Genomic DNA, 21,100 nt, shown 5'->3' on the forward strand with positions numbered 1-21,100 from the left:
GCACCTAACGTGGGGCTTGAAGTCATGACCCCGAGATCAAGAGTCTCATGCTCCACTGACCGAGCCAACCAGGTGCCTCTGGAATTAATATTTTTTTTTAAAGGTTTTAAAAATTTATGTATTTGAGCTAGAGAATGAGCAGGAGGGAGGGGCAGAGGGAGAAGGAGAGGCAGACCCCCCCAACTGAGGAAGGAGCCCAACACCAGGCCTCGTCCCAGGACCGCCAGATCACAGCCTCAGCCGAAGGCAGACGCCTCACCGACTGAGCCACCCAGATGCCTTCACAAATTTTTTTAAAAAGATGGCCTCCAGGGAACTTGGGTGGCTCAGTAGGTTGAATGTCTGACTTTGTCTTAGGTCATGATCCCGGGGTCCTGGGATCAAGCCCCATATCGGGCTCCCTGCTCAGCAGGGAATCTGCTTCTCCCTCTCTCCCTCTTGCTCATGTGTACTATCTCTGTCTCTCTCAAATAAAATCTTAAAAAAAAAAGAAAAAAGAAAAGATGTCCTCCATGGGGCATGGGGCTCTCAGTCAGTGGGGCATGGGACTCTTGATCTCGGAGGTCATGAGTTTAAGCCCCACATTGGGTATAGGGATTACTTTAAAAGCAAAATCTTTTAAAAAATAAATAAATAGGGGCGCCTGGGTGGCTCAGTGTGTTAAGGCCCTGCCTTCGGCTCAGGTCATGATCTCAGGGTCCTGGGATCGAGCCCCGCATCAGGCTCTCTGCTCAGCAAGGAGCCTGCTTCCTCCTCCCTCTCTCTGCCTGCCTCTCTGCCTACTTGTGATCTGTGTCTGTCAAATAAATAAATAAAATCTTAAAAATATATGTAAAAATAATAAATAAATAAATAAAATCTTAAAAGAAAAAAAAAAAGATGTCTTTCTGGCCCTTTGGCAGTGTTTGCCCTCGAATGATTTTTCAGGAATGCAGCTCATGCGGGGTAAAGTCCTTTAGGTCTCTCATTTTACAGTTTCATGCAAAATTCAGGTATTTTCCAAAAAGACAATTATTCATTCCAAGCAGCATGTGGAATCCTAACTATTAGAGCTTGAGAGATTTTGGAAGCCATCTAGCCTCTCAGTCCCTTCATGTTATTGTTAGTGTAACATTTAGTAATATTATTAATCAGCTAATAATAGCAAAAGTAAAATAACAGCAAAAATAACACAGGCGATGTGTTATGTTCTGTATTTTACTTAGTCCTTGATCTCATGTGTGAGAGGTTCAGGTGTTTTCTCCATTTTATAGATGAGAAAACTGAGCTGAGCATTGAACGGCTTTCCCCAGGCCTTTCTGCTAGTGAGCGCCAGAGCTGACTCATCGCTGGAGCTTTCTGATTCCAGAGTGCCTGTCCCTTTCCTCTGTCACCTGGACCTTGGGACTCAGGAATTTGTCTGATTCCTTTCTTGGGTATAATTAGATTTATCTGTGAAACTAAATTAACGATCAGAAAGTTGCTCAGTGAGAATGGAATTAGATAAGCACAAAAGGAGACTGTTTTTAAGGCTATTCTGTAAATCCTTTTCCTTTCCAACAGCTGGGTGGTTTTCTGTGCCACATAGCTCATTCATTCAATCATTTATTCACTCAACAAATGTTTTTAAAATGCCACATAAATGTAGGCCAAGCATGTTGTTGTACAGAGCGGGTACAGTGGCAAAAATAAAAGTATGTATTTCCTGTGCTCAGGGAGCTCTGGTAAAGGGAACAGGCCATAATCAATATTACACACATTGACATACAATTATAATGGTGACCAATGTTATAAAAGCATCCGTGCGTGGTACAACAAGAATTTAGAGTAAGAGGAATAGACCTGGTAGGGAAGGCTTTGCTAGGGAAACCATAAGTGGCCAGAGAAGGAAGGAAAAGCAGTAACCCAGGAAAGAGGCAGTAGTAGTGTGAGGAGGTTGTCAGTTACAGAAAGGCTGTTGGGATAATTCAGGTAGGGATTACCTGGAATGGAGCTTGTGTGGTGGTGGCGGAGGAGGAAGAAGTCAAGTAGACTGCATCGAGTGTTATGTAGTAGATAAAATTGAGAGGACTTCATGGGCCAGGTCTGGGAAAAAGATGTGTTATGTGAGACTCCAGGATTTTTGACTTCCGAAACAGTGCACAGCGGTGCCCTTCCCTGTGCTAGAGATCTCTGAGGGAGGATCCAGTTTGAGAAAGAAGGTCAGCAGTTTGATTTGGGATAACTGTAGATGTTGAACGTAGATGTCAGGTCTACAGTTTGCGAGGAGAGGTGGGGACTGGACGTAACGGTGTGGAGGTCACCTGTGAGTCGGTAACCAAAGCAAAGAGGGCATGAGGACTTCGAGGAGAGTCTAGAATGAGAGGGGGAGAGGGCCAAGGATGGAGTTTTGAGAAACTCTGACTTGTGCTGGCTGGGTAGAGGAGAAGAAGCCTTAAGGGGAAAAAAGGATGAACAACCAGAAAGGCAGGAAGAAAACCAGGCAGTCGGTATTACGGAAGCCAAGAGAAGAGGGACTTTGCTGGTGTAGGTTGGGAGGAAGGGGGCATTGGTGGGAGCAACAGTGTCGAATGCTGTAGAGAGGTCAATTAAGCTATGGATTGAAAGTGAACTGTTGGGGAAGAAATTAAGATGCTGGTTAAGTCAGTGGGGGGCGGGCAGGAAGATGAGAGACGAAGAGGAACAGGGTTGTATGAGTAGATGCAGGTTATTGTGATTTTCTGATTCTTGACCAATGGGGTGATTTCATAGTTGTTCACAGCATTACTGTGCTTTCCGGTTAATGTTTCATTTAAAGAGACAAATGTTTATGCTGGAAAGAAAGAAAGGTTTTGGCTAGTAGATTTGTGTGTATTCTTGCCTGGGACTAGACTCTGATCATGCCTCTTAGTTCCGTGTTCTTGATACTCATACCACAGCGACAACCACTGACCTTTATCTCATCTTTCTTGCCTAGGAAGTTTTCCCATGTTAATTTTCTTTGCCTTACATGGCTTAGGAACCTGCCTACGTGGGATTAGTCAAGCAGATAGATATGGTGTGGGTGGGTCAGGGTTGCCAGGGAAGGAGGCTGCAAGCTTAGAAAGGTTAGTGTTCTACTTGGACTGGGCTAATCGGAGCCCCAATATGGACATACTTTTATAAATGTTCATCAGAGAGGATTTACAAACTACTGGATATAGAAAGATGAAAATTTAGGTCTTCCAGGATCAGCAACACTCCTGGTAACACTTTGATTTTTAGGATGTCTTTGTAGGTCTTACTGTTTGCTTAGATATGTGTGTGTGAGTTTAATCAACTGAGTTGATTTTTCCCATCAAGTTGTGACAATGTCTGTTACCTGTGTTTACGTTCTAGGTTGTTTGCAAGTACATTGTCAAAACTTTTTTAGCCTGTAAGCTCCTCACATTCAGAAAACCAATATGTATTTGTTTCTGAGATCTGTTTTCAGTGATTCATTCACTCATTTATTCAAACATGTATCAAGTCTTTCTCTGTCCCAAGAAGTTGACATGCTAGAAGGGCAAGAACACAGAGTTGAATGTTTCATGGGGTTTGCCCTCGGGCAGCTCTGAGTCTGGTTCATGTACACACATAAGTCACCCGTGCTGCTGGGTCACGCTAATGGATGCACAGGGCACAAGCTGATGTGATGAAAGCAGTGATCAGTTGTGGTTCAAAGTTCAGCCAGTCATCTTTTTATTTTATTTTCTTTTGTTTTATTTATTTTTTAAGATTTTATTTATTTCTGACACAGAGAGAGAGAGAGCAAGCACAAGCAGGGGGAATGGCAGGCAGGGGAGAAGCAGGCTCCCTGCTGAACAAGGAGCCTGATGTGGGGCTCGATCCCAGGATACTGGGATCATGACCTGAGCCAAACGCAGCCACTTAATCGACTGAGCCACCCAGGCGCCCCCAGAGTCATCTTTTTAAAACACAAATCCAATAATGACATAAATATTTATAACAAAAGAAATCACACTGTGAACACATTACAACCTGCGTTATGCTTTTGTTCACTTGATGTTGTAATATGAGCACTTTTCTATGCCTCATATTTTTCATCGTTTGTCTTATCATTTCTAATGGCTGCAGAATGTGTCTTGCTTTAATTGACTTAATCATTCAAGTTGTTGGTTATGTAGGCTGTTTCTAATTAGTCCTTAATACAAATAATGCTACAAGGAAGTCTATAAATTTAACTCTTATCAGAATTTTGCTTTGTTACCTCAGGATCTGGGTGTGTCCATTTCATCTTATTCTTGCCAAACAGAATTGTAAACTACTCTAGTTTTGTAGGCAAAAGCTGGTATTTTACTTTATTTAAGAGAAATTACTTCTTGGGGCACTTGACTGGCTGAGTCGGTAGAGCATGAAACTCTTGATCTTGGGGTTGTGGGTTTCAGCCCCAGATTGGGTGTAGAGATTACTTAAAAAAAAAAAAAAAAGAAAACATTATTTCTTTAAAGTCTTCATGTAGACAGCTAAGGCCAAGTAATGATGAGTTTTTGTTGGCCATAGCGCAGATGTTCTATTTTCATTTTGTTGATTTTATCTCCTCCTACCCCCTTAGAGTTACCTCATTTTCGGTAAGAATTCTGCCCACTGCTTGACGTAGATGGAGCAAACCTTTTGCAGACACATTTGAAACTCAGAGAGATTAAGTGGGGATCTGAAGTCACACAGTAAAGTGGTGGGACTGGAAATAACATTTCTTCTTTATTTACATAATACTTTATAGTTACTTCCTGAGGTACACTCAGATCTGTTATTTCACTTGTTTTTGTTTTTGTTTTTGTTTTTTAGGGTTGGGGCAGAGGGAGAGAGAGATCTCCATGCCAGCAGGGAGCCTAACACAGGGCCAAGTTCACAACCCTGAGATCATGACCTGAGCTGAAATCAAGAGTTGGATACTTTTTTTTTTTTAAGGTTTTATTTATTTGACACAGAGAAAGAGCGTACAAGTAAGCAGAGTAGCAGGCAGAAGGAGAGGGAGAAGCGGGCTCTCTACTGAGCAGGGAACCCGATGTGGGACTCGATCCTAGGACCCTAGGATCATGACCTGAACCGAAGGCAGATGCTTAACCAACTGAGCCACCCAGGTGCCCCAAGAGTTGGATACTTAATCAACTGAGCCACCCAGGCGCCCCTGTTACTTGATTTGATTTGACCCTCACAGTAACCTATAAGTAGATAGGACAAATGTTCCCATTTCAAAGAAAAGGGAACTGAGAAATTAGATTTATTATACAGGGCCTCAGATTTCTTAGAGAATTAAGACCATGCTGCTAAGATGAGACTATCAGATTTTCAGGGAAATCTGATTTTCAGGGAAATTCTTCTTGCAGTTCGTAAGTGAAAACTGTTTCCCTTGTGATGGCACAAAAAATAAAACTCCCTCTGTGATTTGCAGAAAGAGGACCCAAAGGCACACAGATGGTAAATGTAGTCTCATTTTAAATACTCAGCCCAGGGCTGCCTGGGTGGCTCAGTCAGTTGAGTGTCCAACTCTTGATTTCAGCTGAGATCGTGATCTCAGGGTTGTGAGATCGAGCCCCAAGCTGGGCTTTGTGCTCAGCAGGGAGTCTGCTTGAGATTCTCTCACTCTCCCTGTGCCCCTCCCCCAGCTTGTGCTCCCTCTCTGTCTTCTTTCTCTCAAATAAATAAATAAATCTTACCAGGGTGGGAGGATGGGGGTTGGGAAATAGACAGCCCAGATCCCTGCTTTTTTAACTGTGCTCCTTGAAGAATGTTCCCACGAAGAAATTTTATCTTCTAGATCCTCCCGAGATACAAGTCTTACAACTTACAGATTCCAAATTCTGCCTCTTGGTGCTTGGTAGGGCAGGTAAACAGTGTTCTTAGAACCAGAGGACAACTAGCCTTGCAAATACCTTCTTTCCACGGACAGGAGTGTTTTACTTCTGATAAACGGTAGCAGTCCCCATTCTTCTTCCATTCCATCTCCTTTCTAAATGTCCCTCTGTTTGAGAAAGTAGCTCTTAACAGGGGCTGATCATTTTGCTGTTTTTTAAAATCTTAAGGAACATGGATTTTTTGTAGTGTTTCAAGATCCTCATGACTTAGAAGTTTTTAAAAGTGCTATTCAGGGGCACCTGGATGGCTCAGTCAGTTAAGCAGCTGACTCTTGATTTCAGCTCAGGTCATGATCTTGGGGTCCTGGGATGGAGCCCTAGGTCAAGCTCTGCACTCACCAGGGAGTCTGCTTGAGATTCTCTCTCCCACTTTCCTGCTACCCGCCCCACCGTGCGCACACTCACCTCACTCGTCTCTCTCTCAAATAGTAAATCTTTTTTAAAATGTTCTTTTTTTAAAAAATTATTTTATTTATTTATTCATGAGAAACAGAGAGAGAGAGGCAGAGGGAGAAGCAGGCTTCCTGCAGAGCAGGGAGCCTGATGCAGGACTTGATCCCAGGACACCGGGATCATGACCCGAGTTGAAGGCAGATGCTTATTCAACTGAGCCACCCAGGTGCTCCTAAAAAATTTTCTTTATAATACATTCAAACGATAACAGAAGTACATAAAGTAAAAAAGAGATAGTCTTTCCTTATTTATCTAGCCTTCCCAAAGTAATCACCATTGAGAGTATGGTGTTTATGTCTTTCTAAACTTTGTTCTTTCTTTATTTTTCATTTTTATTTTTAAAAATTTGTATTTATTTATTTATTTTTGGAAGAGAGAGAGAGAGCATGCACATGAGGGGAAGGGCAGAGGGAGAAGCAGACTCCCCACTGAGCAGCGAGCCCAGTGTAGGGCTCGATCCCAGGACCCTGGGATCATTACATGAGCCAAAGGCAAGTGTTTAACCAACTGAGCCACCCAGATGCCCTTGTACTCTATCTCTTCTTTTTCCTTTTATTTTATTTATTTATTTTTTTAGAGGGAGTTGTTGGGCGGAGGAAGAAGGCGAGAGAGAATCTTAAGCAGGCTTAACCATGCCCATTGTGGAGCCCAAAATGGGACATGATCTCATGACCCTGAGATCATGACCTGAGCCAAAATCAAGAGTTGGATGCTTAACTGACTGAGCCACCCAGGCGCCTCTGCACTATATATTTTCTGAAGCTTGTTTTTTCATTTAATATTAACTCTGATCTTTCCCAGTCAGTGCATTTAGATTTATTGAAATAGTTGCATTAGTATTGTATCAAATTGCAGGGTCAGTTGTGTACATTTTATTTTACTTATTTTAAGATTTTATTTAGGAGCACCTGGGTGGCTCAGTATGTTAAAGCCTCTGCCAGGGTCCTGGGATTGAGCCCTACGTCGGGCTCTCTGTTCAGTGGGGAGTCTGCTTCCGCCTCTCTCTCTCTGCCTGCCTCTCTGCCTACTTGTGATCTCTGTCTGTCAAATAAGTAAATAAAATCTTTAAGAAAAAAGATTTTATTTATTTGAGAGAGAGTGTGTATGTATGCAGATGAGCAGGGGAGGGACAGAGGGAGAGGGAGTGGGGGAAGCATATTCCTTGCTGAGCTCAGAGCCCAATTCGGGGCTCCCATCGGAGGACCCTGAGACCATGGCCTGAGCTGAAGTTAGTCTCTTAACTGACTGAGCCTCCCACGTGCCCCAGATGTATGCATTGTAGAAAATAAGATGTTTTAAGTGAAGGACACGTTCTAGTGGGTGCATCTGGTTTTAGTCTGCAGTGAAATGACTTTGGGCAAGTTATTTATCTTCTCTGAGCCTGTTTCCTTATGTATAAAATGAGGATAGAAATACTTCCTATAGTTGTGAGGACTAAAATCATACATTCATTTGAATGTTTAGGGCCTCCGCCTATATTGGCTCATGGTGTTCTAAGAATTGGGAAGCCTGACGTAGGAGTTCACCCTGAGAATAATCCGAAAAGAGATGTGTGCTTACCCTTGTCTCTTCCCCACTCACCTTAGTGATGTCTCTGAGTCTCTGCTTGATAAGTGCCTCTATACCAACCACTCTCCGCACCCTGACATCTTGATACGGACTTCTGGGGAAGTGAGGCTCAGCGACTTCTTGCTCTGGCAGGTAAGCAGTTTGCAACCACGGGGGTTGTGTTTGTGTCAGCCTGAAGACTGCGATCGCACCCACAGGATGGATGTAGCAGGGCTGCTCCCCACTCGCAGCCATGCTGGCACCGGAGAACGGGGGTGGGGTAGGGGGTGGGAATCTGGAGAAATGTATCCAGGCTGTGCCTGGTCACATTGCTGTCCCTTCCTCTTCTGTACCTGGCTCTGCCAGCCTGGGTGGTTCTTGCTCTCCAAAGTGCCTAGAGGAAAATCAAGGCTATCCAGCTGTGGTGAAAACTTCACTTGTGCTCTTGTTCAAAGCACTGGACTTCTGTCTTGTGTTCCTGAGCCTAAGCTGCTGCCCTGGTAATCTGCCAGCTGCTACTCCAGCCCCTCTGGGCTAGAACCTGGCCTTGCAGTCACAGGTCTGTCTCCTTTGGAGAAAGCAGCCGTGTCTATGCAAGCACAGTCCACAGGGATAGAAACTATATGTAGACTCTTAGGGGCCTGCTGCTGTCTTTTAGCTCAGTTACCCCTGTGGTTCCCCGAAAGCTCATAGCCAGATCAGTTTGCTTTTGCTTGAAAATCTCCCATCATCTGTTAACTTGGCCCCTAAGAAACACATCACCATTCAAGGAGAGGTTGGAGAGACTCTGCTTTGTAGCAAGTTCCAGAAATTTTGATGGACCGTAGTCTTTTTTTTTTTTTTTTTTAAAGATTTTATTTATTTATTTGACAGATGGAGATCACAAGTAGGCAGAGAGAGAGGAGGAAGCAGGCTCCCTGCTGAGCAGAGAGCCCGATGTGGGGCTCGATCCCAGGACCCTGGGATCATGACCTGAACTGAAGGCAGAGGCTTTAACCAACACTGAGCCACCCAGGCGCCCCAATGGACCATAGTCTTAAAAGATTTAGCTACTGAAGATACTTTTGGTCTTTGGCTATATTGAAAGAGATAATGTGCAGGTTATGGTTTGGTGGTCTGCTCTGTGGGTCAGATCATGTCCAGAAAGTTTACTTCCACGCATTGAATTTTATTTTATTTTTTAAAGATTTTATTTATTTATTTGACAGATCTCAAGTAGGCAGAGAGGCAGGCAGAGAGAGAGGAGGAAGCAGGCTCCCTGCTGAGCCGAAGGTCGGATGCGGGGCTCTATCCCAGGACCCCGGGACTATTACCTGAGCCGAAGGCAGAGGCTTTAACCCACTGAGCCACCCAGGTGCCCCCGGGCACTGAGTTTTAAAAGACTGCATTGGCAAACTGGAGGACTTAGCAGAAGTGGCCAACCCGGATAGCAAGGAATCTGGAACTCATGCCATGTAAGGAATGAGTGAAGGATAATGGTCTGAAAAAAGGAGGCATGGTGACAGTTCATTCTCTGAGAAAGAAATACTGAGTTCCTCCTTTGTGTGCTGGGCATATGGCAATGACCAAGTCAGAGATAATCCCTGCTGCCTTAAAATGTATCATTTGTAGGCAAAGACAAACTGAACAAGTCATGACAACCTTGGGGACAAATAACAGGCAGCTCTAATCTTGCCTTCAAATATTTGAAAGAATGTCACTTTGAAGGGTGCCTGGGTAGCTCAGTGGGTTAAAGCCTCTGCCTTTGGCTCAGGTCATGATCCCAGGGTCCTGGGATCGGGCTCCCTGCTCAGTGGGGAGCCTGCTTCTCCCTCTCTCTCTGCCTGCTTCTCTGTGATCTCTGTCTGTCAAATAAATAAATAAAATCTTTAAAGAAAAAAAAAAAGAATGTCACTTTGAAGAAGAAACAGACTTGTTCCAGAGCAAAGGCCTGAGACTTTGATAGAAGTTCCAGGGAAGGTGTCATTGGTTTAGCAGAACAAGCTATCGGACAACTAAAGTCAGCCCTCTTTTTTTTTTTTAATTATTATTATTATTTTTTAAAGATTTTATTTATCTGTTTGACAGGTACAACAAGGGAGGGAACACAAGCACCGGGAGTGGGAGAGGGAAAAGCAGGCTCTCTGCTGAGCAGGGAGCCTGATGTGGGGCTCGATCCCAGAACCCTGAGATGATGACCTGAGCAGAAGGCATAGGCTTAACCCACTGAGCCACCCAGGTGCCCTAAAGTCAGCCCTCTTGAGGCACTGAATTCCTCACTACTGAAAGTATCAAGCGATGGCTGTCACGAATGTTGCAGAAGGAACTCTTACATTAGTGATTATTATTAGGGTTTACCCAGCTCTGTAGTCTGACTGCTTTGTGTACATTATCATGTTTAATTTTCATCATACCTTAAAAACTAGGTACTCCTGTCAGCCAGTTTTACAGTTGAGGAGACCGAGATCCAGAGAGGTTAAGTAACTTGCCTTGGGTCACATGGATGATAAAAGGTGAATCCAGGGTCCAAGACAGGTAGTCTGGCCCCAGAGCCCAAGCTCTTCACCACTGTGCCCTGCTCTGCTCCTTAAAAATAACAGCCCTGGCCACCCTTTGTTCATTGCTGACTTTTATCAGACAACATGTCTCCCAGATGACATCTAAGGGCCAAGAGCCAATAACATAATCCAGATGTTATTTCATAGTCCTAAAATTGGCTCTTAGAAAAATCCTGGTGGGAATGTTGATCTAGTCTTGCTGTAGTTCTGCCTCGCTGCACACAGGTGCCTCAGATGACCCCACACCATGAGCAAGGCACTTTGGGGCTGGCAACGGCAGTAGCTGCAGCTCAGGGCGCCTGGGCCCTCTCAGCTCTGGGACCCTGGGTCATGCTCAGCCTGCTCCTTCTTTGGAAGCTTGAACCAGGAGTATGTTCCAGCTACATGCTACTCAACTATCCTGTCTTCCTTCCCCCTGCTTTCCCAGACTTCCCACTCCTGCTTGGTGTTCCAACCCGTTCTGTGGCCAGAATACACATTCTGGAACCTCTGTGAGGCCATTCTGCAGTACCAGATGAACCACAGCATGCTCCAGGTAAGAAAGAGTTCAGGGCTGGTCTGACTGGATGTGATGGAAGAAAAGGTTAGCATCGACTGACCGCCTACTGCTTACACGAGGCACTTGCTAATAGGCATGTTAATGAATATAGTAGCTACTCCTTGTTTACTATATGTCAGGCAATGTGAACATTTTATAGGTACTATCTCATTTAATGCCCCCAAGATCCCAGTGGCCTAGGTATCATTCGCCCCACTTGTTTAAGTGAATACAGCAAAATTCTTTTGTTAAGGATGTATAACCAATAAGACACAGAACTGGGATTCAAGTTACATGTCTCTAATCTCTTTGCACAGAGACATAGGAGACTTCTCAGAGAGATTGGCTATTCCCTCATGGTATTAAGCTAGTAAAAGATTGTAAAAAGTGAAAGTATGCAAAATTCAAGCCTCTTCCAGAAGGGATTAAAAACAAAGTAGCACTGTCTTTCTATTATATAAAATATGTTCTGCCAACATTTGAAGTTCTCTCAGTTTTGATCACCACATCTGGAAACAGGTTTTAATAGGAGGCAGAGTCACCTGCATCTGATTAGAATTCTTGATAATAAGGGTAGTGTGCGTGGTCGTTAGTGCGTTAGATGTATCCCGGTATGTTTCTGTACTTAACCCTTTCAGCAATCCCCTAGGTTTGGTATCTGCATTTTCCAAATCTGGAAATAGAGGGCAGAATCACTGTCTCGATGCCACAGGCTTTTAAACCCAAAGCTGCTGCTCCCGTTTCTTGAGTCTAGAAAGACAATGACCAGGAGGAAATAATGATTTAACTCAGGGCTTCTTAATCCTCTTGGAGAATCTGATGGAAACCATAGACCATCTCCCTAGAAAAATTGCACAGATCATTCTAACACATGGCATTTTGCATAGAATTGTACTCATCACCGAAACAGATGTCAGGGGTTTACGTAACCCCTGGAATCTGTCCATGAATCCCAAGTCCAGAACTCCTGGAAAAAGTCCGTCAAGTCATGAAGCTTTGGTCCTGTGCTTGGTCATTAGAATATGAAGAATTGAAAGAGGGAGTTTTGTTCAAGTGAAAGGAAAAACGGCAGAGTCTCAACTATCCACCATCAGTGAGGAATGAATATCATATTTTTCCACATGACCAAAGCTCCTTTAAGAACCTGAGTTTTTTTTCTATCCCTTTTTGCTGGAAAACTTTCCGAAATGTGTCTTGTACATAATCATCGACACCTGGTATATACCAGGCACTTGCTAATAATGATGATGGCAACTGCCATCTTAAAGCTCTTCACTGGACAGTGATGCCTGTGGAGGATGGGACTGTTTGCCCTAAGCTCGATGGTCCCCACATACTTAGCTTTGGGATTTCGTGTATATTTCCGTACATCCTCCGTGGCATTTTCTACCACCGTCAATGGCTAATTTTGACAGCATCCCTCCTCCTCTTCCTATTTACTGTTTAAAATCAGCTATAGGCTAGGAAACCAGTCAGTCGGGCTTGTTAGAAAGAGGTCTGTAAAGTGAGAATAAACTGGCTCTGAAGCCCAGAGGATGTTGGTGTGTGAGCTTTGGTGCATGGATACTCTTATCTCAGATTTGGCTGCTCAGAAGCCATTTATAGTCATTTCAGGTTTCTTTCTTTCTTTCTTTCTTTTTAAAGATTTTATTTATTTATTTGACAGAGATCTCAAGTAGGCAGAGAGGCAGGCAGAGAGAGAGAGCGAAGCAGGCTCCCTGCTGAGCAGAGAGCCTGATGTGGGGCTCGATCCCAGGACCCTGAGACCATGACCTGAGCTGAAGGCAGAGGCTTAACCCACCAAGCCACCCAGGCGCCCCTCATTTCAGGTTTCTCAGGAGCTTTCCTACATGGCTGTCAGAGGACTTACTTTCATTCGTTGTACAAACAATACCAACTATGAGTCAAGGACTGTATTAAGCATAAGATTCCTACCATCATGGAGCTTATCGTCTTCCTTGAGATAGATAATAAACAAGTATATAAGATAATTTCAGACTGTAATAAGGCAGTGAAGGAAACAGAGTGATATGCTAGAAAGTAATGAAGAAACTAAGAGGTACTAAACAGAGCAGTCAAGGAAGGCCTTTCCGCGGAGGTGGTTTTTAAGCCATGATACAAAAGATGAGAAGCAGCCAGATGTGTGAAAATCTGGCGATAAAGAATTATTCTCTACAAGAGGAGCAGTAGTGCAAGGACACTGAGGTTGTCAAGTCTGGATCTTGGAAGAACATGCAAAGAGGCCTTCGTGTACAAAGAAGGGTGTGAAATGAGGCTGGGTGTGAGTTAGGCCTCTGGTTATATAGGACCTTATGAGCCATGGTGACATAGCTGAAGAATTTTGATCAGAGGAATGACAGGATCTGATTTATTTTGCAACAGTCATTCAGGATTTTTGCGCGGGGCGCAGCAGTCAGGGGGACCAAACTCCTACAGTGGTCCAGGTGAAAGGATGTGCCGCGAGGTCGGGGGGTGGCTGTAGGGAGGGGAAAGGCTGAGTGGACCGAGATGAGGAAAAGCAAAATTTGAAACAGAAACAAATGAAAGTTAATAATACAACCCCTAGAGAAAAGAGTTAGTTCAGGTTATCTGAACATAGTTCTCGGACTATACACCTTTAGTGAGATGGACTAGAATACAAACTGAAAGGAAACTTAACCATTACTCAAGAGGTTTCCATTACTGGTAATGCTGATGATATAATTTTGAAACTCATGGATCTCGGAGGATAAAACAAAGTGAGTACAAATATTAATGTTACTAGGAATCCAGACATGCAGGTTTTGGCCTAGATGGTTAGGAGGATGGTTCTGCTATTTCCTGGGGTGAGGGGGGACGGTGTTTGAGGACAAGTGTTAAAGGTCCCATCCTGTACCTGGGAACCCTAATTGTAGACATTTACTGAGTTCTTACCACATGTCAGGCATCCTTTACATGGATTCTTTATAGTGCTAGAAGGTCAATACCATGGTTATTGCCACCATTTTTTTTTTTAAGATTTTATTTATTTATTTGACAGAGAGAGATCACAAAGCAGGCAGAGAGGCAGGCAAAGAGAGAGGAGGAAGCAGGCTCCCTGCTGAGCAGAGAGCCCGACGCGGGGCTCGATCCCAGGACCCTGAGATCATGACCTGAGCCGAAGGCAGCGGCTTAACCCACTGAGCCACCCAGGCGCCCCATTGCCACCATTTTTAAAGTGAGGAAACCAAAGTTAAAACAGAGATGTTGACCATCCTGAACGCTTTTTCAGGGGGCGCCTTGGGGATCCTGGCCAGGCTCTGTCTACCCAGAAGGCCTCAAAGCTCTGTTTCTAGAAATCTCAGCACCTTAGCAGAAGCATTAAGGTAGATTCCAGACTAACAACATCCTCACCAGTCTGGCCTCAGACTGGAAAGCTGGTCTTTCCAGGGTCTCCCTTTTATGTACCCTGTCTTATGTACCCAAACTAGACTCTTTATGGTTCCTTGTTTGGGATCTTGCCTTTCAGTTTCCAACCTCCACATCTGTGTTCCCATCCCATTTCCCAACTTCCCATTGTTAAAATCTGAGCTGCTCTATCTCTAAGCCCTGCACAGTGTGTCTCTGTTCCTACAGGAAGCCAGGGCAGAGGCCAGGGAGGTGACTTCTAAAGTAGCTCATTGGGCTGATCGTCCCTGGTGCAGGCTAAGCGAAGCAGGGACTCAGCCACAAGTTGTTTGGGGCTAGACCTTGGTATCTGAAGGGACCCTGGCAGTCTTCAGGTGATCACCCATCAGCTGTGGAAAATGGGGGCTGGTTAAAGGAGGAAGTCTTGACTCAGATGCAGTAGGACAGAGGGAACATCAGCAGGGGAGGGATGGGCGGCAGTGCAGAGCCACTGAGCCTCGGTTACAAGCTGCAGGGATGGAAGGTCCATGAGGGGTCATGGACAGATGTGAACAGTAAATGTTTGGTCCATCTCATCTGTGAGAGTGGTGTCATGGAAGATACGTGTTCCCACCACACTTCCTTTGATGCACTTGTCAGAGATTAAACATGGGGCTGGATCAGTCGTCTGTTTTATTTCTACTTTATTTCTTCAGGTAGTTGCTATCTTCTCCTTAGGAAAAGTTAAAAGCTTAAACTGTTGTCTCAGACATTCCTGACTTTGCATCATGGCGCCGCCTGCTAATCCTGCTCATTCTGGGGCTGACTGGCGGTGACTTCACCCGGCACAGTATCATTTTCCTCATCTGTAAAATGAGAGGAGTGGTGTCAGTAAGAGTGCCTGCTTGGGGCGTCTGGGTGGCTCCATGGGTTCAGGGTCCAACTCTTGATTTCGGCCCAGGTCTTGACCTCAGGGTCGTGAGTTCAAGCCCCACACTGGGCTCTGCGCTGGGCATGGAACCTACTTTAAAAAAAAAGAAGGCCTGCCTCAGGTTTGTGCTAGGGTGCGGTAAGCTGATATAGCAAAAGTGCTGAGAGCCCTGCTGGAACAGAGTTTGTCTTAAGAGAATGGTGACCAGTATCGTTTCCCGTCTGTGTCTCTGAGCTCTTCATCAGAGTTCTTCTGGCTCCACAAAAGCCGTAGGCTCGGAGCAGCCTTCTCGTCCTCTCCCGGTACAGTTTCTTAGGCAGGGAGACCCTGGGTGCTTCAGTACGTGGTGTTTCTGGCAAGGGTAGCTGTCTAGGCAGTCTTCCAAAATGCATCCCCTGTCCCTGGCACGCTGGCTGTGGCAAATGGGGACTTCTGGGAGGACTTGTCCCTGGCTCATGAATGTTTTGTGACCAAGTGCCCATAGCCTCTCTGCAGGCCCAGACAGTGTTAGCGGAGGACTGGAGGATTTATGTTCTGGAGGGGCTGTTACATCTTGCTCCCTAATTCTACTGAGGAGAGAACAAGAGCAGAGAGCCTTAATGCTCAGGAGAGGTCTGGATGAATAGGTAAGAGCCCCATTTCTCCAAGCAAGCTCTGTGGAGCCCTTGCACCAGGATGGCATAAGGTCTGTACAAAAAGTCTCTAAGGAAATTATTTTTTTTTTAAGATTTATTTATTTATTTGACAGAGATCACAAAGAGGCAGAGAGGCAGGCAGAGAGAGAGAGGAAGGGAAGCAGGCTCCCTGATGAGCAGAGACCCCGATGCAGGGCTCGATCCCAGGACCCTGAGATCATGACCCGAGCTGAAGGCAGAGGCTTTAACCCACTGAGCCACCCAGGTGCCCCTCTAAGGAAATTATTAATACCCCCATACTTGATTGGGTGTTACACAGGGACAGTAGACAGTACGGTCGGGGAGAGAGAGATTGACTGCTAGGACTTCTTGAGCCTGGATTGTCTGAGGCTTTGTGCCTAAGAACACTTCGAACACGTCTGAAACGTGGCAGTAGATCCAGACTATGTGGAGGCCGGATAGACGGCATTTATACGCTCTGATGCCTCACGCCGCCCCTACCCAGTGCAGCCTCTCCAGAGACACATTGCCCATCGATCTCTCAAGAAGCTGCCTTAGTGGAGAAACCAGTGGAACTTCAGCCTGCTGTGACCTAGACCATGTCCCTCCCCACCCCAGCCTCAGTGTCTTTGTCTGTACAATGGGGAGCTGGGCAGAGGGTCTCGAGGAGCTCCCCTGGCTCTGTCATCCTAACAGTGAATCTGATTCCTGGCAATTAGAGGCCGCGCTCTTCCTTGACTGCAGCCTTCCTTCCTGGCACTCAGTCTGGGGATGCCATCAGAAGAAGCCTGAGCCTCACACAGTGACTAAGCAGCTCCATGTTTCCTCCCTCTGTGGCTTGGTGCTCTTCTCCTTTCTGTCCTACCAGAACGTACCTACTTAGCTCTGGCCACAAGCAGCGGTGAGAGAAGAGCAGCTGACCATGACTAGCCAGCCGCCATGTTGGCTCCCATTTTCTCATTTTTCCTTAAGCCACCCATTGTGCAGAGAACTCACTCGGGCCTGGTCAAGCTCTTCAATCAGTTCGGTGTGTCTTTGCCATGATTCCCACTCCCTGGTACTCTCTTCCCCCCATACACCCCACATTTATCCAAATCCTCCCCGTTGGTTAAAGCCCAGCTCATATTCTGCCTGTCCATGAGGCGTCACTGTTCCTTGACCTTCATCAGCAACAATGTCTCTCTTCTCTGAGCTACTTGACCTTTTCTCTTGCCTCTCTCCCTTGTATTATGGGACTTTGTGTTTAGATCTGTGTCCTAATTGGCCCACAAGCACATGGATTGCTGAGACGATATCCTGTACATCACACCCTATTAAGGTCCTATACGCAAAACCCAAGGTTCCTCCCAACCAAGGCCAGGAAGAGGCCCTTCCAGCAAGATGGAGGGCCTTCCCAGCAACTCCTCAAACTCTTCTGGTCTTCGTAGCTCCATGTGTAAGCTCATCACCCTAGCAGAAGAGTGCCCTTGAATTGCGTGGGTTTGTACAGGAGCCTAGGGAGGGATTTTCCAGAATTTCCATTTGTCATCTTTCCTTGCAGTAAACCTTTATTGCTGAGACCCTAGCAAATCACTTCCCTACTCTGACCTTCTATGTCTGTCTCCAACAGATAAAAAGTAGCTCCACTGAGAGGGTCAAGTGCTTGTGCATATGTAAGATAGTCTTTAAAGGGGGAGGACAAAGCAATCTAGGTTTACAGGCTGAGCAGGACACAGACAGGTACACAAGTACTGTACTACAAGGTAGCATGTGGTAAGGGTCATCAGGGCATAGAACGCCAAGTTAGCGGCAGAGTGTGGTTTCTTACACGTGGAATGGGTTTGGAGGAGGAGCTCTGGTGCCAAGGCTCCCTGGCCAGTCAGGGTGGCAGCATGTCAGGGAGGCACAGCAAGGCCTTGGTCCCACTCCAGGGGGATTTTCCCCTCTCCAGGAGCTTCCTCCCCGCCTTTCTAAGGTCACCTGGTCAGTTGAGTATTTCACATGTACCAGGTGCCCAAGTGCCAGAGAGGAAAAGCCACATGGTCTCTGCCTCCTGGGAGTTGATGGTTTGTCTGAAGATACACAGGCGAATGAGAAGTGTTGCCAGCAAGCACGATCCCTTCCCTGGTGTCAGAGCTGGTTCCAGGAGCCCTGGGCGCTTGGGCAAGCCTTCACGTGCTTTATTTTCTAACAGAAAAGTGGACTGTGGACACTAATACCTGTTCTACTTGGTAGAATGCAGTAAGTGGCTTAAGAGAGCCAAAGCTCTTTCTCACAATGTTGCTATGAGGATCCTTTGCTGGAAGAGTCAGGTCGGTCTCCCTATAGGAGGCAAGTCTGGAGCCAAATTTGAAAAAACAGTTGAGGGGTTTGGGACAATGGTACCCGTAGAGTGACCCTGGAAGCCAAAGGAGATGACCCAGTGGCTGTGCCCCAGGCAGGAATAGGACCTTTCCTGTGGCAGAGAATAGACAGTAACTTGTGAAATTGCTGTTTCCGTGTGAGAGCCTGCTATTATGCGGGACAGGGTTTTGCATATATTATCTCTAATCCTTAAAACCACTCTTCAAGGTAGACACAACCCCCACTTTACAGATGAAGAAATGAGGTTAGGAGAGGATTTGCCCAAAGCCACAAAGCTAGCTGGTGGGGGAACAAGAAGTCAGACCCACGTTTGCCTGGTTCCCTTCTAAGTGTAGGCCTGAGAAGAATTTCATGAAAGACAGAGGCTCCCACCCCAAACAAACCATGATGGACCCAGAGCTGCCGGGGCCAGGGCCGGGGCCCTTGCCTCCTGGGTGCCACCCATGCACACCGACTCCCCAGCTCTTCCTGATCTGGTACAAACCCACCATTGTTCCGCTTAGCTTGGCCAACTGGGTGCCCTACCCCCCTACCGCCTCCATCCCAGTTGCACTCACACCTAAAAATGATCTCCCCACCCAATCCCCACTTTTCTCTAGCAGAAGGCCCGAGACATGTATGCGGAGGAGCGGAAGAGGCAGCAGCTGGAGAGGGACCAGGCTGCAGTGACAGAGCAGCTGCTGCGCGAGGGGCTCCAGGCCGGTGGGGACGCCCAGCTCCGAAGGACACGCTTGCACAAACTCGCAGCCAGACGGGAAGAGCGGGTCCAGGGCTTCCTGCAGGCCTTGGAACTCAAGCGGGCTGACTGGCTGGCACGTCTGGGCACTGCATCAGCCTGAGTGAGGCTGGCCTCCTGCCACTTTGCCCTGCCCTCTGCCTCCAGGGCCCCACTCCCCTTTCTTTTCTTGGTGAAAGGCCCCTCCCTCCTAATGATGAATTGTGTTTCCTTTGCTTGGCAAGGGAGCCTCAGAGGCCTGGTCTGCTGGCCACAGATACACCTTTTGGACCGCCTGGCCCAGTGGCCCCTGGGAAGGGTTTAGATGAGAGTGTCCACAAGTACACTAAAGCCAGCTCCGGTCAGCAGTAGGTTTGGAGAGCAGGGAGCCCCAGGTCTTCGCTGCCTGATCCTTCTGCCTCTGCCGCTTCTGCCACCTCTACGTGTGCGCCAAATGCACTTTATTTTTTCACCAGCACATCCTTTAACACACAGAATTTCAGGGCAGAGGTCTACCCAAAACCCTAGCCCTTTACCAATCCATCTTAATCTACCCGACTTTCACAAAAGATTTGGCTCCACCTTGGATCCACTGGTGAATAGCTAATAGGCAGCCTGCGTTATTTGGGCAAGGAAGGGGAGGGAGACACAGAAAGAAAATTTGCCCATCTGCTGCTCCTCCCCCTGGGCTCTCCACCTGGGATTTGCTATTGAATCTCTACCCCCCTCCCACCGCACAGCGCTGATTGCTCACTGAAAGGCTCAGCGCCCCCAATGGCGCTCGGAAGCCAAGCGGGTGATTACAATCCAATTACCTATTGTCGACTCAGCCCACACAAGCTTTTCTCCTCCTCTTGCGGGGCATGGGGCCAGGCTCCACGCCCCTGAGAGACCGCCCCGTCCATGACTACGGGGTAACAGAAGGGCCCATAGGCCCTGGTGAGTCTGATCCACCACAGGCCTCCTTCCCTGGAACACGTCACAGGATCCAGAGCGTAGAAACAAGCACTCTCCCAACTGACTGCTGTCCTCACCATCTCAGACTCTTGCCTCCTGCCGCCTGTCTCTGAGGCTTCTCCGTTGTTGACCCGGCCCCGAGTAGCCCCTGAGACGATTTATTCTCAGCGTGGCGGAGTCTCACCTTGTCAGGGCTAACGCTGTCCAGCAGGGAGAGGAGGGCCAAGTTGAGGACTGTTTCCTGCCCCTTACATCTCCCGGCCAGGCCTTGCTGCAGAGCTGCTGAGAGGATTAGTGCCTTTGTAGAGCTGTCTGCCTGAACAGCTCTGCTTCAGGTGCCTGGAGCAGCAAGCACCAGCCTTTCACACCAGCCAAACAACACCGCTTTACTTTCTGCAAACTGTTTCCCCAGCACCTCCCTCTAGGGGAGCGGTGGGGTCTTGCAAGCAGTGCTCCTAGCAGTCTTGAAACACCTAACTTCCCTATATTCCAGTCTCCTCTTCCCCTTCCTGTGCCAGGATACCTGGCACAAGAGACCCTTGGCCATCATCCCTGCTCCCAGAAGCAGGCAGAAATGCCAGACACTGCGATTGAGAAGCCAATCAATGCACCCTTTGGCAAGCCCCCTACACACACCTGGCATTCCCCACAACCAGTCCCTGGCACAGGGCTCCCCGAGAGCAGGTGCCGTACATTTTCCAGCTTTACAATGGGGCTGTTGACAGCCTTAATTAGGGAGGCATGAATTATGCGGCTATAATGCAGAGCCCTACAATTAAGGCGGGAATGAGGGGCTGGAGGCAACAAACGGAATCTGCCCAGTGAGCCTGACTATTGAGTCCTGTCTCCGTTCTTGTCTGACTTTCCCTAATATGACTGGGGTACAGCAGAGATGAATGAAGCTGATGTCTCTGGGTTTAGGTCCTGTATTCTGGGGTAAGGTACACAGAGTGGGACAGGCAGGGGCTGAGGGACCACTACTGATGAGGTACAGAAGCTGCAGATAAGAACTCCTTGCTTCCTACCTGCAGGATTTGTACAAACGGCTCAATCCTTGCCTCAAGAAAGGAGGTGGGACCTATGTAAATGTCCCCTCACCTGTGAGCTAGTCCCCCACTTGAGGATATTTATTGTGTTCTTGTGTTCTCCTGGGTTTCAAATAGAATTTTAAAAATTCTTAGATGTAAAACTTGTCTCCAAACAGTACAACAGAAGAACACCTGGTTTTGCCGCTGCAATTGTC

The 21,100-nt window shown here is 46.8% G+C and overlaps 1 protein-coding gene across 3 annotated transcripts in view; it reads left to right on the plus strand.

Moving 5' to 3' along the window:
* The window catches only part of DHDDS (dehydrodolichyl diphosphate synthase subunit), a 30,600-nt gene extending 10,864 nt beyond the window's left edge, over positions 1-19,736 (plus strand). For 2 of the 3 annotated variants that reach the window (XM_032863837.1, XM_032863838.1), the window contains exons 7-9: positions 7,895-8,009; positions 10,821-10,928; positions 18,785-19,736. In XM_032863837.1, coding sequence (XP_032719728.1) covers positions 7,895-8,009; positions 10,821-10,928; positions 18,785-19,024 — 463 coding nt within the window. In that variant the 3' untranslated portion in view covers positions 19,025-19,736. The remainder of the gene's footprint in view (positions 1-7,894; positions 8,010-10,820; positions 10,929-18,784) is intronic. The other variant, XM_032863839.1, reaches the window with a different exon arrangement.
* Positions 19,737-21,100: the final 1,364 nt, after the last annotated feature.

The sequence above is a fragment of the Lontra canadensis genome, unplaced genomic scaffold, assembly GCF_010015895.1.
Source record: "Lontra canadensis isolate GAN:19392208 unplaced genomic scaffold, GSC_riverotter_1.0 scaffold25, whole genome shotgun sequence".
In the NCBI taxonomy this organism is placed as follows: domain Eukaryota; kingdom Metazoa; phylum Chordata; class Mammalia; order Carnivora; family Mustelidae; genus Lontra; species Lontra canadensis.